At 52.0% G+C, this 27,380-nt stretch overlaps 5 protein-coding genes across 5 annotated transcripts; 3 read left to right on the top strand and 2 right to left on the bottom strand.

Moving 5' to 3' along the window:
* Positions 1–1,025: 1,025 nt before the first annotated feature.
* NCLIV_050310 (hypothetical protein) lies at positions 1,026–5,217 on the top strand (the record flags this gene model as incomplete). The annotated part of the gene is made up of 7 exons (XM_003884584.1): positions 1,026–1,241; positions 1,333–1,442; positions 1,885–1,966; positions 2,504–2,712; positions 3,189–3,251; positions 3,678–4,439; positions 4,794–5,217. The coding sequence occupies 7 exons, from the start codon at positions 1,026–1,028 to the stop codon at positions 5,215–5,217; spliced, it is 1,866 nt and encodes a 621-aa protein (XP_003884633.1).
* Positions 5,218–6,881: 1,664 nt separating this feature from the next.
* On the bottom strand, positions 6,882–14,660 carry NCLIV_050320 (conserved hypothetical protein; the record flags this gene model as incomplete). The annotated part of the gene is made up of 9 exons (XM_003884585.1): positions 6,882–7,262; positions 7,601–7,717; positions 8,096–8,449; positions 8,849–8,966; positions 9,588–9,857; positions 10,504–10,600; positions 10,997–11,771; positions 12,198–13,705; positions 14,429–14,660. 9 exons carry the CDS (start codon positions 14,658–14,660, stop codon positions 6,882–6,884), a joined length of 3,852 nt encoding a protein of 1,283 aa, XP_003884634.1.
* A 1,348-nt stretch (positions 14,661–16,008) lies between these two features.
* Positions 16,009–19,020, top strand: NCLIV_050330 (putative 2Fe-2S iron-sulfur cluster binding domain containing protein; the record flags this gene model as incomplete). Its single annotated transcript, XM_003884586.1, has 5 exons — positions 16,009–16,701; positions 17,000–17,101; positions 17,607–17,686; positions 18,250–18,293; positions 18,971–19,020. The coding sequence occupies 5 exons, from the start codon at positions 16,009–16,011 to the stop codon at positions 19,018–19,020; spliced, it is 969 nt and encodes a 322-aa protein (XP_003884635.1).
* A 989-nt stretch (positions 19,021–20,009) lies between these two features.
* Positions 20,010–21,887, bottom strand: NCLIV_050340 (putative prenylcysteine oxidase; the record flags this gene model as incomplete). Its single annotated transcript, XM_003884587.1, has 1 exon — positions 20,010–21,887. The coding sequence occupies one exon, from the start codon at positions 21,885–21,887 to the stop codon at positions 20,010–20,012; it is 1,878 nt and encodes a 625-aa protein (XP_003884636.1).
* Positions 21,888–24,331: 2,444 nt separating this feature from the next.
* On the top strand, positions 24,332–25,903 carry NCLIV_050350 (putative BT1 transmembrane domain-containing protein; the record flags this gene model as incomplete). The annotated part of the gene is made up of 1 exon (XM_003884588.1): positions 24,332–25,903. One exon carries the CDS (start codon positions 24,332–24,334, stop codon positions 25,901–25,903), a length of 1,572 nt encoding a protein of 523 aa, XP_003884637.1.
* Between the last annotated feature and the right edge of the window lie 1,477 nt (positions 25,904–27,380).

The raw sequence follows: 27,380 nt of genomic DNA on the forward strand, positions 1-27,380 counted from the left end.
ATAGAAACGGAGGTGTATACAAATAAAATACAAATATACATAGGCTACACGTATGTTTGTATATATGTCCAGGTGAGACGTATCCGGGTGTCAACTGAAAAACTCCGTATCTGTTACAGATTTACGTGTTGGAGTCGTGGAATGTTTTTTGAGAGAAAATTGCAGTCACGCGCCCGCTGGACTCTCTCTCGGGTGTTTTGGGATGTGTCTCGTCGCCGTCGAGCGGCAGAATGACGCAGGGCGTGCGATATGAGGGAGTTTTTATGCTCGCTTCAGCTCGAACTGTGTTTCTTTTCTTTGTTTTGTCCGCTCTTCTGTCTCTTCTTTGGCGTTTCGAGTCCTGTTTAAAAAGCTGGATTTCTCGCTGTCTCGCCCCGGTATACCCGCGTGCGACTCTTCACACACCCGACAGCGTTTTTCTCTGGGCCGCAATGATTCGGCATCTTTTTCCCGGGAGCAAGACTCAGGAGAGACAGAGGGACAGCGGCAGAGATAACGGAAAGGCAAAGACTCCATTTCTTTGTGTCGCTCTTTTCCCTTCCTCAGGGATCTCGATTCGCCCCTGCGGGAGGCGGTCTTCCCCGCGGTTCGTCGTTGCTAAAACGCACGCTCCGTTGGCCGCTCTCCGGCCCTCGATTCCCCTTTGTTTTCTTCCTCTCTCTTCTCTTTCTTCCTCTTTCCCCGCTCTTCTTTCTCATTTTCCTTTGTTGTCTTTCTCACCTTCTCTGCCTCTCTCATGAGACCCGTCCACAAACCGGTGTGCGAACCCTCGCTTGCTTGACGCGTCTCCCGTCTCTTTAGAAGCCGCACTCCACTCTCTCTCCTCCTCTTCTTTTCCTTCTTTTCTTCTTTTCCTCTCTCCGTCGTTCTCTCTCGTCTCTCCTCCCTCTGCCTCCGGGTGTCCCGGTTCCCCGCGCGCGAGAGGCTGCTCAGCCCGGCTCTGAGAGAATTTCGCGTGTTTCTTCTTCGGATCTGTCTCTCCTCGCTTTCGCGCGTGCACATCTAGAGAGGGCGAGGCGGCGAAAATGGGGGAGGCGGAGCCCGCAAACGGTGGAGGAAAAGACGGTCAGCTGTCCGAACTCGAGAACCGCAGGCCTTCCGAACAGAGTCCACGGTCTCAGAAAAACGTCAGCCCGTCAGAGGATGACGATTTACTCTCAGAGGAATATGTCTTCGATGACGAGAGCGACATCGGCGTCGACGTCGTCTCTGCAGAGGTCCAGTCGATCGAACAAAGAAAAGTAAGACTCATCCACTCTCCCCAACCCCCTCTCGTCTTGTGCCTCGTGTATCACCTTTCTCTGTCTCCCGCCATGTGTTTTTCCGTCGCAGGGTTCTCAAGTTCTCTTCCGAGCTCTCACGCCTGAGGAGCTGCGCTTGCGCATGCACGAGATTCTCCAGGAATCCACCGAGCTCCTTGGTGTCGACGAAGAGGTTGCTTCGTAAGTCTCCCCTCGAGCTCCTGTCTCCCCCTTCCCGTTCTGGCTTGGCCGTTTGTACTGGTTTCTTGAGTTCCTCCTCTCGTGCGTCTGTGTCGTTCTCTTCTTTACCTTCGCTTCTTCTCTTTCTCCCTCTCATTCTTCTCTCTGTCGCTCTTCGCATTCTTTCTCTCCTCGTTCTTTTCCCTCCTCGTTCCTTTCCCTCCTCGTTCCTTTCCCTCGTCGTTCCTTTCCCTCCTCGTTCCTTTCCCTCTTCTTTCCTGTCCGTCTTTTCCGCCTTCTTCCTCTCGCTCTTCGTCTCTTTCTCTGTCCTCTTTCTTCCTCTGTTCTGCTGTCTCTGTCGCCCTTCTTTTCTTTCTCTCTCTCCTGTCGCGTCCACTTCCCGCGATATCCTCCCCTCCCGAGCTTTTCTCCCTCTCTCTTTCTTTCTCTCTCTCTGCGTCAGGCTCCTGCTGAGAACGTACCGATGGCACGCCGACGACCTCATTCAAGAGTGGTACTCCGATCGCGGGGCCGTCTTGAAAAAGGTAATCGAAGCTTCCCAAATCTCTCGCAGAATCAGCACGAAACAAAACGCAGATCTTATTTTCATTCCGTCTCCATCCAACGCTTCTTACCTTTACACCTGCCGATTTACGTAGTCTTCAGAAAGACCGCGCCCTTGGCCTTCTACGTGCACCTTTAAACCTTCCAACAAACAGAATGAATATATATATATATATATATATATATATTTATATTTATATCTATATATGTGGATATTCATACTAGCTCAATGCATGCAAATGTATAGATATTTATTTACTATAATAGTCCTTACACCCGCATAGACACACGTGAAATCTAATCGAGGGTGAAGGCATGCGGTTCAACCTCACTGTCACTTCTCAACCCCCCGGCGCGTTTTCATGTTGGACAGGACGTGGCGCTTTGGGGTTTTCTTTCCTGGTCCCGTCCTCGCCCAGCGTTCCTTGCCTGTTCACTTTCTCTCGCTCACTTCCTATCACGCCCTCACCGTGTTTCTTTTCCCAAACTGATGCGTTTTATCCTTTTTTCTCTTCCAGTCGCGCCTACCTCCCCCACAGGACACAGATGACGGGGACTGCTCTCCTTCCTCTTCTTCTTCCTCTCCCTCCTCTTCCTCCTCTTCCTCCTTTTCTTCCTCCTCGTCTTCCTCTTCTTCTTCCGAAATGTTTGAGTGCCCAATCACGACGTTGGTGGTCCCCTTTAGCGAAACTTCGGCGCTCCCTTGCGGCCATCGCTTTGCAAATGAGTAAGAAGAGCTTGTTGATCTCTTCTCTCTCTCGTCTCTCTTCTTTCTCGTCTCTCTCGTCTTCCTCTTCCTTCTCTCTACTTTGCCGTAGTTGTCTCCTTGTTTAAAAAAAAGGGGAAGGAGCCCGCAGCTGGGGGGGGGGGCGTTCGAGTTTCGCCCGCCGTTGTGCAGTGAGATGCGGTGGCCTCTTCTCCATAGAAACGATAAACGGCGAAAGAGGAACGATTTCGAAGGACAGAGACGATGCATTCGCACGCTACGTCGATTCGCTGCCTTATGACAGGACACACTCGCGGGATTGGGGAAGCGTTCTGACCTGCTTCGTCTGTTGTTTTCTTCGAGACAGCAGAACTCCGATCGACACTACAGGAAATAAAAAGAACGAAGGTCGTTCGAACTGGGGGAAAGGTCGCCTTTGGAACTTCGCGGATGCTGAGACTGAGTGTCTATCTGTGCGCATGCGTTTCCTGCTTCAGGTGCTGGAGGATGTACCTGGAAGCGGCGATCTTAGAAGGACCGGAGAGTGCCGTTGATAAACGGTGAGTCTCTGGATTTTCATGTTCCTTGTGTTCTTTGCTCCTCCACACAGCCTTCTCCCGGCATGGTCTACGTTTTTCGTCGCGTGTCTCGATACATCTTCGCATGGTCCATATCAACTCCGATACATCTATACTATGCACGTATGCTACACATCTAAAAACCACGTGCATCTATACTGTACACATATATGGCTACATGTGTATTATCTACCACTGGTTTCGTCGGTCTATCCGTTTCTAAATGGAGATATGTATCTCTAATTCTCTGTCTCAATCTTCCACAGCTCTGCCTCGCTCTGTTTGTCTTTGTGACTCTTTTCTCTAGCTCCGCCACTTTTAGATTTGGGTGTCTTCGCCTGGAATGGCGAGCTGTGTGAAGCGCCCTTTTTGATCGGGTGTCTCGTTCGCTCGCACGTGTGGTCTCAGGTGTCCGCTGTACAAGTGTGGCGAGGTCGTGCGCGATGCGTTTTGGCGGCGTTTTTTGTCGCCGCAAAGTTTCGAGCGCTTCCAAGATTTCCAGATCCGCCTCCTGGTGGAAAGACACCCGGCGTTGAGTTGGTGTCCGGCGCCTGGGTGCTCCATGGCCGTCGAACTTCTTCGCGAGCACACCGTGGGCGTCGCTTCCCCGCTCCTGTCTCCTCCGACCTCGTCTTTTTGCGAACGCACGGACAACCCAGACATCTGCGATGCTGCAGCCGCTGCAGCCCGAAACATCCAATCCAACGCCTTGTCGTCTCCTTCCTCTCCTTCCTCTTCTTCTTTCTCTTCGTCTTCCTTTGCGTTCTGTAGCTCCGGCGGGCGTCTTCAAGGCGGCGACGTGTGCTGTTCGTGCGGCACGCGGTTCTGCCTGTACTGCAGCGAGGAACCGCACCGTCCAGTGCCGTGCAACATCATCAAGAGCTGGAATTTGAAAAACCAGAGCGAAGCAGATAACATGACGTGGATCCTCGTCCACACGAAAAACTGTCCAAAGTGCAAGCAGCCGATCGAGAAGAACCAGGGATGCATGCACATGACTTGCCGCTGCGGCTTCGAGTTCTGCTGGCTCTGCCTCGGCGACTGGAAAAAACACCAAACCAGCAACTTCTACAGATGCAACGTCTACGAACAAAGACCGCCCGACCCCAGCGAAGAAAAACGCAAAAAGGCCAAAGAATCGCTCGAAAGATATGCCCACTTCTTCGAAAGGTATCTAACCCTAAAACCCACACACAGTCAACCTATATATATATATATATATATATATATATATATGTACATTTATTATATAGATACATGCATATATGTCGATAGATACACATACAGGTATACATAAACATATATGTGTATCCATTCATATATAAATAGATGATTGCAGATGCACGAATGGATCTCTATGTAGATGTGTGTCTCTTTTTAATTTAAAAGCACGTACATGCGCATATATACATATATATACGTATATACATATATATATATATATATATATACATATATACATGTATTTATATATGTATGAGTCGTTGTCTGTGTGGATGCGTGTGAACCGTTCGCGGTTTTTAGGTATAGGGCCCACTCGCACGGCCAGCGGGTGGCGGCGGAGAAGCAGATGGCGCAAGTGAACAAGCAGATGCGGATTTTGTTGCAGCGGAGTTTGCGGGATATTTCCGAAGTGGAGTTTCTCGAGGAAGCTGTGAAGCAAATCATCGAGTGTCGGCGGATCTTGAAGTGGTCCTACGCGTTTGGGTACTTTGCAGACTGGCCCGAAGCGCGCCATAAACACCTCTTCGAGTACCACCAGGGACAGCTGGAGCGCAGCCTCGATCTGCTGCAAGAGAAAACCGAGACGTTCGACGCTGACGACTTCCTCGGCGAGAGTCTGCTGAGGTTCCACGTGTTCAAGGCCGAACTGATCGACCTTACCCGCGTCATTGGCGGATTCTTCCGGAAAATCTGCAACGTCTTCGAAGACGAATTCTGTACCTAAACCCAAAACCCGAAGCGCAAACGCGAACACGGAGGAGAGAGAGAACCGAGAAGAACAGAGAGAAGAGAAGCGAGACAACAGACAGAGAACAAGGACAGAAGAGCGTTTTTCTATCCTCATATGTTAATGCCGGATGGTAAATTTCCATCGTATCTAATTGGATTCATCTTCTTACAAGCCGAGGAGAGAACAGGGACAGAAGAGAGAGGAGAGAACAGGGAGAGATCAGTGAGAGAAGGGAGAGGGAGTTTTTGTGGGTTCTCTGGAATCAGCAGAGAGCGGCGATCGGCGTTTTGTCGAGACAGTGGAGACAATGCGGAACACCAAGATTTCGCACGCAGCTATTTCAAAGGGAACCGCAGGGGAACGTGTGACTCTCAGTCGTGCGACGCAAAAAATCGAGGGTGGCACGGGCCGGTGTGCACACAATGTATTCATCGGCCAAAGTATACACACATGTATCTAATTACACATATCTATATATTTGTGTGTATGTGAATATAGGTGGAAATATGTGTGCATGCAATGGATTTGCGGGCGTAGATCCTGAGTGTGGCTGCATGCAGAGATGTCTCATCGTTTCAAGGTGAATGTGAACAGGACTGACATGAATTTTTCGCCCTCTCCTGCATGCGCGGAGTGGACCGCATGCAGAGAAAAATCTGAATGCGCTGCGCAGAGAGTCGCGAGGCCCTCAGATGCTCGGAGTTTGCGGAAACGCACTAGCGATTAACGGAGGCAGAGAACGAGGATGCCACAAGGAAGGCAAAGCGCTAACCGGAAAGAGGAACATGTTGCAGGAGAAGGAAAGCGACTACAAAAACAGTTATACACTCACGGGCTCGTATATACACCTACTTCTATAATTTTCTATGTAGAATTCTAGACTCACATCTGTAAGTAAATATATATATATATATATATATATATGTACATCTGTACATCAGCGCGTTCTGGCGGTTCTGTATACACATATCTGCATGCAGATATCTACTTGTATCGTTATTGAACCCTGATCTGAGCTGAAAAAAAAATCGACTCCTACCAGAGCTCCAACGAAGACGAGGCCTCGCCCTTCTCGAGCCCACGCGGATTTCTCATTCGAAGCTTCTCTACCTGCTCAGTGAAAAATGTCCTCTGCCTTGAAAGCGACTCCCTCTGGCAAACAGTCATACTTTCTTATCCCCATCAATGCGCCTGTATTTTAATAGTCATATATATATATATATATATAAGAGTATATACAAATATATATATATATATGTATGTATGGGTGTGGTAACTTCTCGTTGGGGTTTCTGTTGCGTTTTGAAGCGGTGGCGTGGGCGTTCTCGCCGCGCCCGCGAGCGATGCTCCTTCCGCGTCGCGTGCTGGTCGTCGCCACGAAGCGTCGCCAGGAGTTGTCTGAAAGCTCCAGAAAAGATTCTCGTTCAGCGTTCGACAGAGACCATCGTTCGTTACCTCGCACAAGATGCTCAGAGATGATGTCGTCTTCACCTTCTTCTCTTCTTTTCTCTTTCCTCCGCCCCTCTTCAACGAAACCGCCTGTGTTCTTCGGTGCTCATCTCGCCCTCGTGCAGTTCTCTCTTTCCGAGCTTTCGTCTGCTGTTTCTTCTGCTTTCGACCGGGAGTGTATATCTTGTTGCTCTTGTCTCTCCGCCTTCTTACTCCTCAAAAGTGATGGTGTTTGGATCCTCCTCTTCGTATCGCTTCTGTTTCTTCATAAACCAAATGACGCGGTTGATCACTTCCTTGCGCAGCCCGCAAACGGGTGTACATACAGCCCCGGAGACTCGGCTGCACTTCCCTTTTCTCCCCGGTGTGCACTCTGCCACGAGGCTCGTTTTGCCTCCTTTCGTCTTCCCCTTGCGCGCTCCCTTTTTCGCCTCCGGTAGCAGGACGTCCTCCAAAACGACAAGAAACGCTTCGCGAACATCGGGAAGAGCCGATAGCGAGAGGAAAGGCAGGAGGGGAGAAGACGGGGAAGGAGGCGCGGGCAGAGGGACGGATGCGAACGGAGGAGAACACAGAAGCTCCACGCACAGCTGCAAACGAATCAGGGAAAAGCAAAACACGAGGAAGAAGGTAACAGAAAGACAGAGACAGAGAACGAACGGCAACAACCTTGACAAGAAGGCCAACCCAATACAGAAGGCAAACCAGAGAAAAAGAGGGGACGAGAGAGAAAAAGGAATTGAGAAAGACCGGAAGCGCAAGGAAGAGAGACAAGGCTCGAGAGGAGATACGTCGAAGGCACGGGACTTCAATGTCGAAAAAGAGGCGACGGAAAGCGCAGAAAGAAAAGAGAAAAAGCAGGCCACCCTTCAAAAGCGATGGAAGACAGTCGAGACGTTGCGAGAAACGTTGGTCTCGGCGCGCGTACCTCTCGCAGGAAGAATCCGAGTTTCCCCGAGAGACCCATGTGGGCGTCTGCCTGGCCCTTCTCGCCTTCGAAACTGATGAAGCGTGTGACGCGGAGCTCAACGACGCCGATGCGAATCTGCAATTGCATGCAGAAACACAGAGCGGAGACTCCAGAAGAAAGCATGCCTGAACAGTTCGTGCACGCGCCGCGCTGTGGGAAGCAGGAAAAAAGACGAAAACCACCCAGAAAGGCCTTTCGTATACGCGCGAAGCGCGAGAGCGAGGCAAGAGAAAAAGAGCGTAGCTCATGACGTCCTCTCTCCTCTTACGTCTGCCTCCTTATCCACAGTTCCAACCCGCAAAAACCCTGCCAACGAAGCGTCGCAGTCTCTCTCTTTCTCTCGCTGTTTCTCTTTCTCTGGTTCTCTCCTTCTCTTTCTCTCTCTCCCTCTCGCTTTCTGATTACATTCCTTTCTGGTCTTTCCGTGTCTCTTTGTCTGGCTTTCAGTCGCACCAGAAACGCCTCGAGCCTCGCGAGGTGAAGGAGGCGCCGCAAGGGGAATCCATGAGATGCCGAGTTCTGCGCCGCGACGCCCCGCTGCGTGACGCGTCTAAAGTTTTTCCCTTCTTTTTCGGGAAGGAGGAGACAGGCGCACGGAGCGCGCTCGCGGATTCTACCCTCGCCTTTCGCTCCTCCGAGCGGCGGAAAAGGCGAGGGAAGAAGGTTCTCAGGCTTCGCCTCCTCATCTGACTGCCATGACGCACAGGAACACCGCGAACAGAGACGCGCGAGGACCAACGCGTAGAAGGGATTGAAGGCAGCCTGCTGCAAAGAAACGTGCAGCAGCACTGCGACTGCCGTGGTGACCTACGGAAAGAAAAAACCGAAGATACGACATGGAAAGACCGCATTCATCGCCCGAATCTCCAGAGGGACATCCGCCTCTGCACGTCCGGGGCTGGTCCGTCTTAGACTCGGCTCGGAAAAAACAGAATTTTATACCCATATGCACATCGCTGTACACACATACATATATATATATATAAATTTGTGTACACGTTTGAAGCGATGCGATTCTATCTATATGATTGAACCCACATATCAATCAATCAATCTATGTCTCTCTATCTATGTCTCTCTATCTAACTATCTGTCTACATATATATATATATATATATATATATATATATATGCATGTATCCCCTAGCACTGAAAACGTTTTCCTTTTGTGGCACCAGAGACTCTGCTAGAGAAAGGGAGACCTACGAAGTTCTTCTTTTGTTTGGTTTGCGGCACAATCTGGAGGAGGCGCTTGACAGCGTCGTTGGGCCCCTCCGCACTCATGACAGCCAAAAAAATCTTCTTCTGTTCCTCCGAATGCAAACTGCGCGCAGAGCCCACACAAGCAACACACCAATACACATATAAATATCCATATATCTATTTTTATATATGCATACGTGCACATGTAAACACACATATAGGTATATATATATATATATATATATATGGGACAAAGAGAGGAAGAAACGCCTTGAAAGAGGTACACAGACAGCTCCAGTGGTACACACGGTACTCTGCTGCCGCCTGCCTCCCTCTACATGGCCACAGATGTGCATCGCTCTCTAAATAAATATATATATATATATATATATACATTTATATTTATTGATGTTTGTATATTTTTTCCATATTAATGTGGTTATATGCGGAGAGATGCATTTACGCTTCCATAACTCTGCCTATCCCGAGGAAAGAGAGGAGACACAAGAGGCACGCATGCACTGAAAAAAAACTCCCCCAAAATCACACTCAAGTGCCAATCCCCCAAAAGAGATGCATACATCTATGCACATGTATACGTAGAGAGAGAGGATAAAAGGGAAGGAAAGTCTGAGATGAATCGCATCTGCAAGTCGCCACACGCGCCTACGCGAAGCAGGGAGAGAAGAGAGAAACGGCACAAATCGAGAGGCGACATTTCGCAGAAACGGATTGCCCCTACCGCAGCTTTGTTGCGAGGTCCAGAAGAGCCTTCTCGTTCCCCGCAGTGCCTAAACAGGTTTTTCTTTCTTCGTCAACGCCGCCGAGAGTTTTGCGAGAGGACCCAACGGAACGAAGAGACGCAGAGACAGCCGCAAGCGACGGCGAAGACGCAGGAAGGCCTTGCTCGACTTCTTCCCACGAGGACGCATTGACGAGGACAGCCTTCCCGTCTCCTCCGCACTGGCGAAGCGGCGACTGCGCCAGAAAAGGGCTGGTCTGTAGCCAGCGGCTGCGGAGAAGAAAAGAAGAGCGACTCCAAAGCGAGCGAAAGTGAGCACCGAGCACGAAGAAGGAACCTGGAAACAACAGAGGGTACGCCCAGGCAAGGGTCGAGCGGCAAAAACCAGAGAGGAGACAGAAACAGAGCGACAAAAGAGAAAGGGAGAGAAAGGAGGGCGCGTGCGGAAGTGATGAAAACCCAGCAAGAGCAACACACAGAAAGACTGTGAGAGAGAGAAGTGAAACGGAGGGGCGGCCGCGCTGGAAACGAGAAATCACCATTTTATCTTTTGGCTGCAGCCACCTTTGGGATCCGAACAGAACCACAGGCTCCGAAGAAAGAGGAAGATGAACAGACACCGAGTCAGGAGAAACCGAACCGAACCAACCAATCTGTCCAGACGGCAGTGCTCAACGAGAAAACCATCTATCGCTTTCTATATCTCTCTCTCTACGTCTCTCTCTCTCGATAACCTTCTCGCTGTATCTCTGTCTCTCTGCACCAGTCTGTGTCTGTATCTCTCCGTCTACCTCCATTTCGAGAAATATGCATGTGCATATGCACGAGTGGAAGAATATGTGCACGCAATCTGTATGGGGCTGTTTGGATAGGTGGGCCGAGAATCTCGAAGTCGAGACAAGTTTCTGTCGCTTACCGCATCGCTTCTTGCGAGGCCCGAGAAGCGAGATGAATCGTGCTGGCTTTGTTGTTCTTCAACTCCTCCAGTTCACGGACCAGATAGTGGAGGCGACCTATCGAGGAACAGCGACACAAAGCGAACCGGTTGTTGCCCCAGAAAAAACTTGGAAGAAAGCCGCTGTAAAAAAGTGAGAGAGAACACCGCTTTTTAGCCGTCTCGCTTGTGTCGACCTGTGCTGGTTTTCTCGGTTTTTGCGTGCACAGCGAGGGGGAAGGCAACTGTTTCAATGGATTTCGAAACAGAGAGATCCCCGCGTGTCAAACGCCACGTTCCAGGATGCCGCGGTTCGCGCGTACTTCCCCTTCCATGCGCTCCTTTCTCTCGGCCCTCCAGAACGTTTGTGGCACGGGTCCTCCCGCCCTGCCTCTCGCGTCTCCTGGTTTGCAGCCCCGCCCGCCTTGATGCCTACGCTTTCGCCAGCTTCCAACTTGTCTCCCTCGAGCCTCACCTGTGGATCCTGCGCGCTCGCTTTCCCGTCTGTGGCGCATTTCCGCCTGGAAGTTTGTCGGCACACCAGCGAGGCGCGCTCTCTGCTCGTCTCGCGAAAGGTCGTCGAACTGCTGTTCTTGTTCGTGGCTCGGGTCCCTCGGCACCTCTTCGGAGCCTTCGCCGTCCCGCACGCGCTTCATCAGAAACGTCCAGGCTTCTTTGAACAGAGCGGGATTCTCGTTCCTCAGTTTTCCGCCCCCGAGACGAAGAACCAGCAGCAGGCACTCAACCTGAAACTCGGAAAGGTTGCCTTTTCTCGCGTCCTGGCCCGTCTCGCCCTTCGCACTGGTTTGTGGCGAAGACAGCCGCTGCAGGAGACCGAGGAAGACGTCCGGCCGGAAGACGTTGAAATCAAAGAGGAAGCAAAGCGCCATCAAAATGTGGCGGATGTACAGCCCAACGGACGCTCCGCTCTCCTCGCGGGGCTCGGCCGAGGAGAGAGAAGCCGAGAGAGGAAAGAATTTGCGAAAGGCACGACCGAGCGCGGAGAGGAACTCGGGACAGAGACTGGCATCGAGGAGACAGCTCAGCCCGCAGCACACAGCGGTTTGCGTGGCGATGAGAGACGCCGTCGAAAATTTGCTTTCGACGACGCTCTGCATGAGAAGCCGAACAACTGACGCGTTCACCTCCCGAAAAAACCAGACCTCTTGCTCGCGCCGCAACGCCCGCACGTCTCGGGGATTCAGAGGCGAGCTCGCCGAGGACGGCTGAGGGAGAGCACTGGAGAGAACCTGAAAAAACGAAAAAAAAGCCATCTCTCAGTCCTGCCGCACGACACCGGCATATGAAGCTGCCACATCCACATATATATATATATATATATATATATATATATATATGTTGTATTCAAGCTTGCATATCAATACGTGGGTGTGAATGAATTCGTACACACAGACATAGCTCTCTATATAAGCATATGTATGTACATGCATGATTGCAACATTTATATATACATACATACAAGAATCTATATATATATATATATATGTGCAGACTAACGCATGGAAGGTCTGTCGGTTGTGATTTCCTTGCTGGGGAAAGACAAAAGATTGGGAGCTTCACGAGTCCAAACCCGAACCGACTCGCGTGTACACAGCGCTGGGGCGCGAGTCTACGGGCGCTTTTTTTGCCCCATCTGAGAACGTCTTGTCGCTTACTTGCGTCAGAGCAGCTTTAACGTCTGAGGAGATCTGCTGAAGAATCACTTCGACATTTCCCTCAGAGACGCGATTGAAGGAGCCTCGAAGGCGCTGCGTGAGGCTTCGCCCTGCGTCGGTCGCCGTTTCTCGCGCCTTTCGAAGACACGACAGAGGAACTGAAGCAGACACCGACGCAGGCCGCTTGTTCTCGGGCGTATCGGGAGAAATCGGAGAGGTGCGAAGAGGCCGTCTCAGAGACTCATCAAAAGATTCCCCCGCGACCTGATCTCTGTCCTCCTCGGCATCGTCAGCTCCTCGCGCCACGTGTTTGTTCCGAAGGTGAGGAGGAAGATATTTCCCCGCAGAAGCTGCCGAAGGCGCCCCCGCTTTCACGTCCGAATTCTCTCGCGCCAAACGAGAACCGCCCATCGAAGTCTCATCGTCACCCTCTCCATTTTCATCTTCACCACGGCCTTCAACTTCCTCGTCATCTTCATCCAGTTCATCTGCTTCCTCGTCTTCATCTTTCGCATTTTCCTCTTCCTCGTCTTCATCTTCCGCATCTTCCTCCTCTTCGTCACCTTCCTCGTCTTCCTCTTCCTCATCTTCCTCTTCCTCGTCTTCCTCTTCCTCATCTTCCTCATCCTCGTCTTCTTCCTCGTCTTCCTCTTCTTCCTCTTCTTCGTCGCCTTCCTCGTCTTCTTCCTCGGCTTCATCGTTTTTGTTTTCTCCTGTGCGTGTCTTTGTGGCCTTCCCGCCGAGGATGTCGTCGAGCAGCGTTTGGAGGTCTTCGTCGAATCCATCGTCCAGGAGTTCTTTGGCCAGCTTCTTTTTCCCCTTTTCGCCGTCCTTCTGGCTCACCGCGCTGATCCCCAACTTCGCCTCTAGAAAGGCCAACTCGGCGTCCAGCTGACGCCCTGCAGCGTCGAGGGCGATGCGCCGTTCCTCCGCTTTCCGATCCTTCTCAGACGAGGACGAGGACGACACGGCAGGAAGAGACGCGTCGCCTTCCCTGCCTTGAGCCGCCCTGCCCCGTGCAAGAAGAACAGACTGCACACTGCCGCGAACGTCGAGAGAAGACATCTTCTTCGCGGCAGAAGCAGACTCGCGTGCCGGTGGACGACTACTCGCTTCTTCAGACGACGCTTGGTGTACGCGGCGGAGAGTACGTACACCCGAGGCCGCGCGGGGGTCTTCCGGGACGCGGGCGTCGCCCGGCTCCGATTGGCGCCCAGAAAGCGCCGCTTTCTGTCTGTCGAGCTGTCGCTCGAGGAGCGCCTTTTGCCTCTCCAGTTTCCACAGTTGCTGCTGTTTCTGCTGCATCTGCTTCTTCTGGCGCCGCTCTTCGTGGCGACGTCGCTTGCGACTCAACACGGCCTTCTTCGACTTGTTCAAATCCTCCGCCAGCTCTTGTTCGTGCCCAAAACCACCTTCCTCCTCCCCGTTTTGACTGGACCCGCCAAAGGACTTCCCGCTGGCCTCTCGGTCTTCATCGCTCGACACGTGTTCGTCGACGTCGCTCCCAGCTGAAGAACGGCAAGGCAGAAAAACTTGGGCAGCGGAAATACTCGGGTTCCAGGGGGGCGAAGTGCAAAAGATCCCTGGCAAAGGAGGAATGAAGCTGATGCCGCCCGAAAAACAAAGAAACTCACAAGAGCTATGCACGCACCTGCCTATGTATATCTATCTTGCCCCGAAACACGAGAGAGTCGAAAGAGGCACAGGAAAAACACGGGGACACACCAAAGGAGTCAGGTACACAGTCAATGGCCAGGAGCAGAGTACTGCATGCTGACGCTAGAAATGTGCACAGAGTCCTGGTGTACCTCCTGAAGTAAATCGAAGGCTGAAACCGACGGCACCCGTAGATCTACTGCTCGCATTTTTTATGACGTTATCCTATAGGTACCTACTGAATCAAAAATCTTCGGGCTGTAAGAATAGCAACCGCAAACTCGAGGGCCTACGAGGTAGATCCACCCCCTCGGGAGACTCCTAGGTTGGACACCGAAGCCCGCATTAGTTTTTCTGGGGAACAGATGCAGTGAGTTGGACGACAAATTCAGATCTGCGACGTCTTTGTTTACCGGAGAAACAGTCGAACGGATTCGGAACATGATTCAGAGGAGCCAACTGGTATACGGAGATGGATTTACAGAGAGCGAAACAGATGCACGCGTTCAGACTTTTGAGCGGTTAGCCGGGATGCTTCCTTGAATGCATCTGCCCTATCTTTCTCTTTGACTAACCTTGTTCATCCTCATCGGGAAAGTTCGGCCGTGCTCCCCGGGCGCCTCTCGTTCTCTTCCAGTGCCCGTTGCCGTCTTCTTCTCTGCCTCGTCTCTTGCCGCGTCGTCCTCCGTCCATGCTCCCGCCCCGAGGAGCGAACAGAGAAGAAATATTCGAGGGCGAAAAGGACGGAAGAGAGGCTCGAGGCGCCGCCTCGGGCTTCTGCTGGGAATGCCGTCGACGAGCGCTCATCGTGTCTCAGAGCAGAACAGAGACCCAGAAGATGTGACGTGAAGGAAAGAAAATGCAGATCGTTAAAGCACGAAGAAGCAGATCAAGGCCTCTGTGTAGGACCATAGCGAACTGTGCGCCCGGTGGAACACGCGACGCGATTTCTCGAGCGAAGCTGGCCATGGACCTCCTCGCTCGAAGCGAGACAGGGAGCGGCCTCAGCCACCCGGAGCGCCAGGCAGAACGCAGAAAGGAAGAGGGACTTGAAAGAAAGACAGATACAGAAAGGCCACGAGAAAGGAAAGGGACGGTAGGGAGCAAAGGGTTTTGCTGACGGCGGTTCTGCCGCCGACTGAGCTCGAAACGGAGAAACCGGCGAACTCGAAAGAGAACGCAGCAGACACCTTGGACACGGAGTATGGACACGGGGAGGACAGTCGCTGTGTGGTGGACTCAATCAATTGCCAAAAGAAACCAGAAAGGAGACGCGAGGCGTCGAAAAACGAGTAACAATCGACGGCTGTCCACTCCAGCTTCGCATGCGCATGCCGGCGAGTCGTGGGGCCTCAGCGTGGAACGCAGGGGTCCTGGAAAAAGGCAGCAGCCCACGAGAAAACAAAAAGGAAAGGCTTCTCTAAAGACCGCAGAAGCCTCGCAAATAAGAGAAAAACCAAGAGAAAGGACGGGCGTTGTCTTTCCACGGCTGATTCAGCTGTGCTGGCGATCCTTGCCCGTGATGCAGCGTTTTTGCATGCAGCGGTCGGCTGTCAGCACGGTCTCTTTTCGCGCCTGGATCCGCCGCGGATTCTTTCCGCTCCGGAGAAGAAACTTTTGCACGGGAAACGCGACAGAAACTGCCAACCGCATTCAGTTTGCTCCGATTTTGCCCGACTTCGGCCGCGCTTCCAGTTGGACGGTGCCTGCGGACAATCAGATGTACATACAGCTCGCTGCTGTGGAGTGTTTGGAGCCTCGCAAACAGATCGACGCCCGAGCGTTTTTTGGTTGTTTTCAAGGCAGGCTTGCCTCGGAGACCCAAACATAGTGCTTCGTGTCTCGTTTGTACTGCGGACAACGTCTCTTTCGCGAACCTCCTTCGTTGCGAAGGTTTCTGGGCTACGGTGTCTGTACACTTTTCGGCAGTGCCACGCGTCGCCCTTCAAGACGCCAAGATACAGATCGCGCTTGAGCGAGAAGTTGCGCGTTTGTCGTCCGTTTCTTTCCTTTCTCTTAGCTGTCGTGACAGCCAGTTTGTTATTTGAGATCGAATCGGTGGCCAATTCACAGCCGGCGAGCTCAAAACGCGCCCTCCAGTTCTCTGGCTTCTCTCCAAGTTGACCTCGTTCGCCAACGAAAGGAACCAGCCAAAATGAAAGGAAGGGGACAACTGCATTCCTTCCTTGTGAACAGTGCCCCACTAGCCGACAGCCATGCCTGCCCGAGAGCTCTCACGGCAGCGATCGGCCACCACCGCCATGCTGTCGCGGCTCTCCGCCCTTCTGCTGGCCCACTCGTGCAGTCGTCTTTTTCCTTTCTCTCTCGTTCGCGCTTCCATTCTTCGTCTTCGTGCAGCTCAAAGACCACCCCACGCTGGCTTTCTGTACAGCCCGTAAACCCCAGGATTTCCTCAGGCACGACCGGTGCTGCCTTTCTGTCTTTTCCGCCTTCGGGATCGTCTCACGTTTCCTCCAGGATTGCTTCCTTGCTCTCTTCCTCTTTTTCTCCGCTCGCTGCCCCGTCTCGCTCTCTCGTTGTGTCCCTTCCTCCCTCACTAGCGAAAATCGCCTCTCTCTCTGCCGAGACCCAGAGCAGCGCGCGCGCTGTCGCAAGCTTTCCGAGAAGGCGTTTCTGGTTTTCAGCCAGAGACACCCAAGAAAAACAGACAAATCGCGAGCAAAACGCGACTGACTCCCAGAGAGAAGGGGCGGCGGATGGCGCTGGCCGAGCCCAAGAGAAAGACGAGATGAGTGCCGACGGTGCCAAAGAACCACGTACGCAAGGAGCCCCAGTCGTGACGTTCACCAGCGCCGATGGGCAGACGAAGCTGCGGTGTGCGTACAGGGTAAGAAGCGCAGAGACGAGAGACACGCCAGCTCAGATAAGCGAGGCGAACCGGTTCGCTCTTCTTTCGCTCTTGACATTCCCACCGTTGCTGTGGTTTCTGTCTTCACTCAAAGCAAAAAACAGTACACTCCTGACACAGAGAAGGGAGATTTCTGCCTCTCGCCTTCCGCGCCTCCTCCGTCTGCCGAAAGCAGCGAACGACAGAGACGGCAAAGTTTTCTCTTCCTAGGTGATCTCCACCTTTGGAAGGAAAATGCACCAACGAGGCACAAGCTTTTCTGTGTTTCCTCCCTCAGCCAGGACAGACCGTGTTGATGGTTGCCTTCGAGAACGACGTGGGAATCGAGGGCGCATGCGGCGGCCAGTGTGCATGCAGCACATGCCACGTCATTTTGAGTGTAAGGAGCGGTGCGTCTGCTGACGGGGTGGAAAAAAAACACGACAAAGGTGCTTGACGTGCGCACTGTACATGCCGATTGTGCCTCCTGTCGTGTTGTGGAGGTTCACGAGTTTCTGTAAAAGTGCATGTGCCCAGTCGTTGCGCTTGCAGCTTTTTGTCGCGGCTTGGTTCTTTCAGGTTTTCGACTCGGTGTGTTTTCACCTTTTCTCTGAGTTGTGCGGAAGCCCGACAGGCCGACAGGTTACGTGTCCCTTCAAGATGCGCCGACGCGTTCGCGCCGCGCTTCCCCCTGTGGAGATGACCCTAGAGTCACCTCCGGAGGTTCAACTCATCTTGCATGTGAATCTGAGTCCTCGAAGTTCGTTGCGTGCTCTTGCTAACTAGAAAAGTATTTGCACACGGTGATTCTGTGGTGCTTTTTCGATTTAAAGCCACGAATAGGAAAGGCAAACCAAGGGAAAAGCAAAAAGGCGTTGTGTCGCTTATTTCCCGTCTGTGGACAGAAAGCGGACTTCGCCAAGTTCCCTGAAGCAGATGACGACGAACAGGACATGTTGGATTTGGCTGTACATACAACAGACACGTAAGTGAAGCGCAAGGAGAACGAAAAAAGGGGGTAGCAACACGTAGGTTCGTCTCTCCGTTTTTTCCGTCTGTCCTTGTTTTACGATTCGTCGTCCCAGTCACAGTCGTCCTGTTTCTCTCTGGGCGGTTTTTCCTCCGTTACTTTTACTTTTCCTCGGCCTCACACTCTCGTCTTGTTTCTCTCATGGTGAGGACCTAGGTTTCCTGAGACGCCTGCGGGCACCTCGATACAGGCAGAGTGCCGTGTGTGCAGTTCGCTTTTCTTCCTCCTGTTTGATTGCATTTCCGCGCGGAGTTCACGCCTCGCTGCCTTATGTTCCCCGCGACGACTTGGACGAATGGTTCAGATCTTGAGTTTCCTCGTTTACTCGACCCTAGTACCCGTCGTGTGCGGTTCATTTAGATGGCTATGATGTTAAGGAGTCTTGGAAATGCTACACGCCTTACTTTGTGTCTCCTTCCATGCTGTGGCATGTGCTACACTGCATTTTACCAGTTTTTATGCAACTTTGATTCCACGTTTCTTCTCTGTTGTATTTGCTCCCCTCCTTCATTTCTCAGGTCGCGCCTCGGATGTCGGTTGAAACTCGACGAAGACCATAATGGTAAGCCAGGAGCACGTGGCTGTTTGGACGCATCCAGCATTCGCCAGTCTCTCTGTCTCTTTCCTCTGGCAGTTTCGTGTCTCTGCGGTGTGTTCGTTTCTCCCCCGGTCTGTGTCGGTTTTCCGTATTTTCCTTGGCCAGTGGAGAAACACATTCTGCGTTGCATGTATTTCTGAAAGCAACCGCGCGAGGTAGGTTTTATGTCAACAAACTGGGAACTGGTTCTCTGTAAGTAGAACCCCCAAACGTACTGGGCGGTGCGCCTTTACTTCCACGGCATGTGTCCTGTGTAAGTCGTCTTCGTACAGAAAAAAGGGAAGGGAGTGAAAACTGCAGGGTGTGTGGCCAGCGTCTTTTTCGACTGTCGTTCTCGTTAAGGAGAGAAACCGAAAAGAAGGAGGCGGAATGCTCGATTTTTCTCGGATTCTTCGTCCCCTGTCGGAAAAGGCGAAGAGAAGCTTCGCGAGCGACAGGGTCTGCCCTAACCCTTCGTGTTAGCGGCGCCGTGTGTAGGCGGAATCGGAATTCGTTCACGGCGTTTTTGATTTACAGTTGAGACGCCAGATGAACGTGCATCCGTCTTTCCTGCCGCCTTTTCGCTTTCTGCTACTTCCTGGGTGTATTCCCTCTGTTGACTCCTCCCCTCCGTGCCCCCCTTTTGCCTCCCGTTTTCGCAGGTCTAGAGCTCCAGCTCCCAGTGGCGACAGTCAACCAAATGTACCGCTAGGGTTGAAACGCCAGCGGTGGATCTTCCACGGCTTGTTCCCCTGGTGAAGAAATTCAGATTTGGAGGCAGCTTCTATTGAGCCGCCTCATCGACAGCCTAAGACGACGGGGAAACATAACATGGGAAGTTTCCGTTTGGTACCATTGTATCTTCTTTCCAACCGTCCCCCGCGGTGGGGTGTCTTTAAATCGGAGAGATGTTTGTATCTTGAGGGGACCATTGACAGCGCAGAGAAGCGGAAGGACTTCTTCTTGTTGGGGTCCTCCTAGTCCCTCGTGTTTCGGCCCCGCATCCGACGCTGGGTAGCGATTCCAGAAAAACGTTGTTAGCACCTTCTACCTCTGAAGTACATAACGGTCGTTTTCCAGCAATGGCGTCACCGGAAAGGAACATCAACCTATGCCGGTGACCGTTGTTTGCGCTGTTTCCTGTATTTTTGGGTTACACTCGCATTGTCCCCGTGTGCAGAGGCAAGGAACGGCGAACAAACGTTTCCAGGGAAAACTCGATGTTCACGATGCAGAGGGTTGAGACGGAAAACCAGAAGGGAAGAAATGGCTTTCTTTTGTTTTTGTGCGTTCGGTAGAGTCTTTCTCGAGGCGGAAACCGCTTCTCTGCTTTTGTGTCTTTTTAATGGACGCGGCACGCCTTATACCCGCCGTCCTTCCTTTCCCTGGCGCTTCAAGTGTTTCCGTGATGCATGCGAGACCGTGTCACATCCCGTGGAAAGCAGTTTGACAGGCTAGCGAGCTATTTCACCAAAGTTCATAGAGTGAGATGCACAGTGAACAGATCGTCTTCTGAGGAGTGAGTCAACAGCCAAAACTATGCACCCCGCAAGAGCGGCTCGGTAGTAAGGCAACACGAAGACACGGAACTCTGTGTCAGTTTCGATCGGGATCACGGACCCGAAGGTAGGGTGGACACGTTTCTTCTGGTATCTCAGAGGGGTTTGCAGGTCCTTTCGCAAGACACTTCCTTTGTACGCGTTACAAACTAGAATTTAGAAGGGAATGAGCATCATACGCTAGCGTGGCTGCGTTCAGCACGAGGTGTGCGGCATTCCGCGCGGCCATTGCTTGCCCCTCTATGCAAGAGAAAACTCCCTCGAAGGCATTGGGGTAGAAGACATTTTCCATCAACTGAAAACTCGTGGGGCTGACTTCAGCGGGCTCCTCCACATTTGCCGTTTTCCCGTCATTCGTGGCTTTCTCTGTTGGAGAGATTATAGGCTGCAAAATGGGGTAGGCTAGCCACCTGCGACGAAGGCTTCTGCGCACGCCGCGAAAGAGCTGGGAAAGATCTGCATCCGTCAGTTCCCGTCCCGTTGTCAGTTTGCAGATGAGGTTGTGTGGTTTTCCGTCTTTCCCCTCATCTGCCAAACTATGTCCACACCAGGAAGCAAACAGCAACAAATCAGTTCGCCCTGTTGACTGGCGACGACTCTCTCGAGACGTCGTCAGCGTCGGTCCCCCTGTTGGGTTTAAAGGACTGGTGCTCAGTATTCCCTCCGCAGCCACAAATGTTACAAAAATCTCCTGGAACGTCCTCGGAACAGGACGGTCAACGTTAGCCAACTCACCCAGTTCGTTTCTGCGGAAGAACGAAAGTCCTGACAACTCGAGGGGTGTGGCAACGACAACAAAGTCGTATGCTTGTTTTTGCAGATACTCTCTCGTGTCGACGGGACACTGCGTTTCCGATGCCTTTAAACTGAATGTCTTCCCCGACAGCGACTGCCATTCACGCCGAGTTTTCCGTTCTTCAATGCTTTTCACCTGACAATTAAGGAACACGTGGTCTACAGATAGTTTCGTGAGAAACTCGACCAACTCGCGGCCTGGACGTCTTTTTGCGTAGAGGTTTCCAGTCGCTCCCGCTAGCCCGACCATTCCTGCCAGAGCATGCACAAAGGTTCCCTGCGTGTATACTCCGCGGACTAGGGCGTCAACGATGCCGTTAACAAGAGAGGGTGACTGGAATGTCTTCAGGACATCTTCCAGTTTCTGTTCGAGCAATGCCGACAAGTTCACCTCACGCACCATCTCTGTCGCCGTCTCGAAGGCGGGAAGGAGGTTGTGCCTTCTTTGGCAACGAGCTCCGGAGACGGTCGAAGAGTCAGCGCAGACGCGAGCGTTTTGGCCGGAAAAATCCGCACACGTCCGCAGTCCCAAGAGCGGGTATAGACGCTGCCACGCGTCGACAGCACCCTGCAGAATCGCCGCAAACAGAACAGTGTCGCTGCGCCCTTTGAAAGCGGCAAAGTCGACTGTTACTACGTCGTCTCCGTCAAGAAGACGAACGGACGTGTCTGGAGGTTCGAGTTTCTTGACAAACTGAGGGATCGCTTTGTTTGAAGAAGCGTGTCCACTATACGGTGTCTCGCCTTGTTCCCGTTCTGAAAGATGTGCGTTGAGGAAATCGTAGAACTGCACCATCCATGCGTTTGTCTCATGGATATCTGCACCCCCGAGTTCCACAAAAGCGCCCTCCAGCTCTGCAAAGTCCAGTCGTCCTCCTAAACGGTCTGCCGATTCGAAAATGTCGACAACCAGATGTCGACAAGTCGCCGTGTCGTCCGGCTCAAGCAATCCGTTCTCATGTCTCGGACGGCGGAGGTTCGCCAGGTCGCTTTCCAACATGCGTAGAAATGCTGCAGTTGCAGCTCCAGTGATTCCTCCCCCAATGATTGCCACCTTTGCGGGGGCAGGCGACAGACCGCGGCCGTAGGGCTTTAGGAGGCATCGACAGAAGGAGGAACTATTGAAAGCATGGACGGGGGTACCCAGTTCTAGAGTTGAGAATGAAGGAGAGTGCAAAAGGTACACCATAAACGACAGGAGCGTTTTGGGACGAAACCGGAGCATTGTGACGAATTCTAAGCAGTGACGGAAGGCAGCTGATCACATTGTCACCTTAGACACGGCTATAGATTCCCGTAACGGGGGAATCCGTCAACTGAGATAGCAGAAACCGTGAACTAGAAAAGGGTTACGCTTGAGGAGAGATTGACCAGGTTTCACGAACCCACACGTGGTGGTCTTTTGGAGGAATCTAGGGAAGCACGGTAGCCACTACAGAAGATCGACGGCTACGGAGCAATGAAAGCCTCTCGAGTACTCCCGGTCACCGCTGACGCTCCCCCCGCACCACGTTGAAGCGAAAAGAACGTGAGCATTCGCGTAGTGCCTCTCTGTAACGCTGCCGACAGAGGAACACGGTTCTGGAATGCCTTTCACGCTGGTCGAGAGTGGTTTGTCGGGTGCAGAGAATCGATGAAACGGCTCCGACCCCATCCGGCCGACGCGACCTCACCGTGATTGGTCGCCAACTGGACCGACGGACCTTCGACGGCGCACATGTGGACTCATCGCCTACGGTATATGCAACGCTGTCCTTTGGTCCCTGATGGATAAAGTGACGAGCGAAGGAAGCGAGACAAACACAGCCGTCTGCGTGCAATCCTTCCGAAGGAATTTGCACACTCGAAGCGTCCAGCGCTAATTCCACCACGTTTGCAAGTGGACGGAGTGCGGCATGATGCTCGGTCCCACTGGTCACTTGTCCCAGCGTATACCTCGTTTTCAACTGTTGGTGTAGTTCTTACAGACACGCCTTTGACAGAATGCTCACCGTTGGGAGAGGAATCGAAACGTCGCAACAAAAAAAAACGGCGTTTTCTCCCCGGGACAGAGAGAAAAGAGAAGACGTGGTGCGCTGTTCACTGGGTGCTGACCTGCAGTTGCCAATTGCGCCAGTGGTCTCCGGTCGAGTCCAAGTCTCCTTCGCTGCTGTGTTTGAGACTTGGCGTAGCTGATTCTGGAACCACGCATAATGTTGAAACTCTACACTGCGAGGGAACACGAAGTCCAAAAGACAGTAAACAGCAAATCGACTGCGCGATGGTTCACCATCCGTTTGTGGCGGTCAGTTAAACATCCCCTTGAGGCAATCTCTGCAAAAAACACACGTCAGATAAAGAACAGCACAGTGGGCCTGGTGTTGACAAAACAAAGCCATGTAATTCCTCCGAGACAGGGAACGGAGTGACACACTACACCTTTGCCTTGGTGCGCCACAGCACTGGTTCTTCCAGCGGTGTGGCGTCAAATTTTCCATGAATCTTGTTTCTTCCACCTGTACGTTCTTTTCACGTACGAAATGGATGCATGGGCGGCAGTCTCATGATTCTAGTAATTTGTCATCAATGGCCAATCTCTCTCCTGTGCAACGCGTTTTGAGCTGGCCAAAAAACAAGCAGGTGGCGTTCTTTACGTTGTCGCGCAACCGGCTGAGTCCAGTTGAATTATGCGTCGCCAGCGATTTCTTAAACTCGACAGTTGATTTCGGGTTTTATTGTACGACAGGAACCACGATATTTCAAGGCCATTTTGTAGTGAGGACATCGGGCAGAGATTGCTTCTGCGAGGAAGATGGTGCGTTTTTTTCTTCGGTGGAGCACGTGCCCGTCTCGCTTCAGGATCCATTCTTTCGGTGGCACACCATCTCAGGCTGTCACTTGTTTTTCGGGGAAATCATGAAAGCTCTTGTATTTGCAAAGGCAGAGGGTAACAACTGTACCTTTGTCGTTGTATGCTGACATATATGTAGATACAACGTAGGGACGTCTGTGCATCGCGCGGTACAGCCTGCCAGAGTAGATCTGCGTGTGATCTGAACTCTCTGCTACGGGCAGATTCTCATTCCCTGGTAACGCGATGAGTGAACATATTTATCGCATATATATCATATGAACCACGCGTAAGTGAAGCATATTTTCGAACAGACGGCCCGGGGATTTCGGAGGGCCCTTCTTTACTCATTTACTTAGTTGTCGTGCATCAGGTCACGCTGGTCGAAGGCGAGTGCTGAAGATCGTGGATATTCGTTACATAAGCGCCTTATGCCGGTAAACGGCGAGGCTTATTCCTTCCGAGGAACTTCTTTTCCACGTGAACGTCTTTCGGCTTCCACTGTTTGGGATGTGATTCGCTTTCGACTCAGGCAATCTAACATGGCACGTTGTGGTGAAGTGGGGCGCATCGCTGGTACGGTATGCGGCAAACACTGCCTGCCGTTTCTGACGGCAATGAATCCACTGCGTCTTGTCGGGTTCCTGTCGCGGGTCATTCAACATGGGGGAGGCAAGTTCTGTGTTTTGCTCGTTAGCGTATATATGCTAGTTCGAGGAGCTGTGGGGGGAATGGCGCAGGCCGCGTTACTTCCGTACTTCAGAGAGCGAGGTTATGATGCACTTGCATACCAGCGTGTAGACGCCATATCGAATATTCCGTTCTGTCTGAAAGGCCTCATGGGTTCTCTTAGCGATGCAGTTCCTCTCGGGGGATATCGAAAGAAATATTACATGATATTAGCAACGGCGGCAGGTGTGCTGGGAGTGTGTCTTCTTGCTTTTGTGTCGGACTCATTCAGCACGGAACACGTCTGGCTTTCTAGCGTCTCTGTCTTCCTTATATGCTTTCAATTAGCCACTTGCGAATTAATGTGCGCTGGTATGTACAGCGAGCTCATGTCAAGTAATGCTGCAGTCAAATCCGATTTCGTCATTTTCGCCTTTTTCAACTATACAGTCGGCAACCTCTTCGGCCGTGGTATCTCCGGCTTTATCACTGATGCGACCAATGCCCAGACTGTCTATCGCGTGGCTCTGCCTTTTGCTGCACAGGTGCTGATTCCCCTTACACTCAACTTTATTCCAGAAAAACGTGGATCCTTCCGTGTGGCGACTGAAAAGCTACTAGAGAACCGAAACATGTTTCTCATGGCCCTCATGGTTGCCACTGTTTCTGTAGGTCTAGCAGTCGTGAGTTTGACTTCGATGGAGTGGTTGGCGTTTTGTTACGGTATTTTCGCGTTCGTATTCTTGTCGGTGCTTTTGTTCCACACGCTTACACCCCAAATGGCTAGGTGTAACCTGTACCTCTTTTGCTGGGCTGCTGGAAACATATCCATATCCGGGGCTCTGGATTACTTCTTCACTGCCTCTCCTGTATGTCTGCCAGATGGCCCCCACTTCGATTACAAATACTACTCGACGTACACCGCATTGCTTGGGACAGTCGCAACACTGGTAGCCTTGTGGGTTTTCCATAACTTTCTACTCGACTGGACCTATGTCCAGATGGCTTGGGTGACATCTGTTGTGAAGGCGGTGGCAGCTCTGTTTGACTATATTATCGTACGCCGGCTCAATGTGCGGGCAGGCATTCCAGATTCTGCCATCTACTTCTTTGGTGACGCGATTGTCGTCAACCTGATCCGTACTCTTCATAACGTGCCAGGGTATATTTTGACTTCAAAGCTCTGTCCTCGCGGTCTGGAGGTAACCGCTTATGCCATTCTAGATGGCATCAGCTACGCCGGATATAATATAGCAGCTCAAGTAGGGGCATTCGTAATAAGCAAAGCGAATGTGGCCACTACGGAGGCTGAAGGTTGCGACTTTTCCAACCTCGGGACGCTCGTCATTGCAACACAGGTGGCTGCCCCCATTCTCCTTGCGCCGTTTGCGTTCCTTTTGCTTCCTCGTGTCCCTATTTCAGCGCAGTTCCCTGCCGTCGTGAATAGAGCACCCCACGATCAAGAACATCAAGGCGCGCTCGAGCCAGGGGGTACGGTAGAACTGGTTGAGGATGAAAGCCACGTACTGCATCAACGTGTTTGCAATCGCGCTACCTCAGATCCTCTAGTGGAAGCTCGGGGCAAATCCAGGACATTGCCAGCATTCCGTCACGCGAACTCGTTGCCAACAGAGGATACCCGCCAACCGGACCATTCCACAAAAGACACTTGGGATACCTCCGCTACCGAGGAACGAAACTCGCCGACACCTACGACAATTTCTTTGCATGGAGATGGTTGACAGGTACACCCTTTACCAAATAGAGCATGTGGAGTCGATGGTGTTGCGTATGCCCATGACATCTGGAATTTTTAGGTGCATCGGCTACCTCAGTTCCCTTCCATTGTTCAGGTGGCAGTATCAGTTGTGCCAGAAGGTGTTCTGTGGTTCATCCCGGGGGTTCTGTAGACGGATCGGGAAAAGCATGAACGGAGAGTGTCGGAAGTGAAGGCAGTCCGCTTTTCCGGTGGTACCATATTAACATATCGGGGCGGGACCCTGTCTGTAGAAGAAGGCATTGAATGAGGTGCCTCACTCCCCTTTTCTCATTCTACACAGATGATATACTCAACGCCATCCCAAGACGTGAACGAATTCGGAACATAGTAATGCGTATCATGTGTGCCCGCCACCGCAGGAAGATCGCACACATATGACTCTTTAGAAAAGTGAATCGCCAGATGCAGCACACGAGTGGTCTCAGTTTAAAGTAGTCGCTCGCCTGCTCCCCAAACGCTTCGTGAACGTGTATTTTCAAGTAGTATCGACGGGGGAACCGTACAGCAAGTTGTTGCTTGGTGGCAAGTACCATAAAAACGATGAGGATGAGCGGTTCAGTTATTCGCTGAAACCAACGGCAAAACGACAGCAGAAAGCAAACTTGTTGCGTACATTTTGCCAACCTGTCCAAAATGCATTTACAGTCCTTCACTTTCTGGAAGGCCAAGTTGCCACAATTGACAGGATTTACCGGATTAAGTGATGGGAGTCTCAAATGGGACGTGGAGAGTCGAGCATGCATTGCAACAACGCGAGCGAGCTGTCGGCGGCGTCTCTTCTCCCGCTTTTCTTGTCTCCATTCCAGACCAGCTGCAACCCAATAATGATTGGTGTGGAGAATGACAATTCGTAAACGAGGAGCGAGTGGAGTCTCCATTATGTTTCCGAATGCACCATCTGGATCTAAAAAGAAGGCGCGGCAGCGTTCTTTAAGAAGCTCTTTCTCTAGTGTACTATAATACCTTCGTCTTCACTGTTCCTCGGCGGACTTTGCAAGTCTCTCGTACTGCGACTCCTGTAAGCCTTAATCTGCGCTGAGGCTGCAGAAAGTGGGTTGAGTAGGGCAAAGGGGAGAATGACGGCTATTTTCATTCCTATTGGCAGCAGCCTTCGTTGTTGATGCTGGCATTCGTGTGGCGCAGGCTCAACCGGCGGTTTGAAACCTGTGAAGCTTCTCGAGTCCCCCAAACGCATCGTTATGCATTTTAAACTTCAGCTATCGTTTTCTTGTACCGCCGTCTCATCCGGACACACACACGGCAGGCAGATACCTTCACCACTGTTTCATCTCGGATTCATGCGTTCCTTCAGCACGTTTCTCTTCCGTGCAGCACTGTGTGCTTCCTGTGGCAACTGACCTGCCGGTTTTTGTGCCGGAAAGACGTCGTCGCGTTGGAACCGCCTGGATATCCCGTAATTATCTCAGAGAGCCTGTCTC

This window comes from Neospora caninum, chromosome X, assembly GCF_000208865.1.
Source record: "Neospora caninum Liverpool complete genome, chromosome X".
In the NCBI taxonomy this organism is placed as follows: domain Eukaryota; phylum Apicomplexa; class Conoidasida; order Eucoccidiorida; family Sarcocystidae; genus Neospora; species Neospora caninum.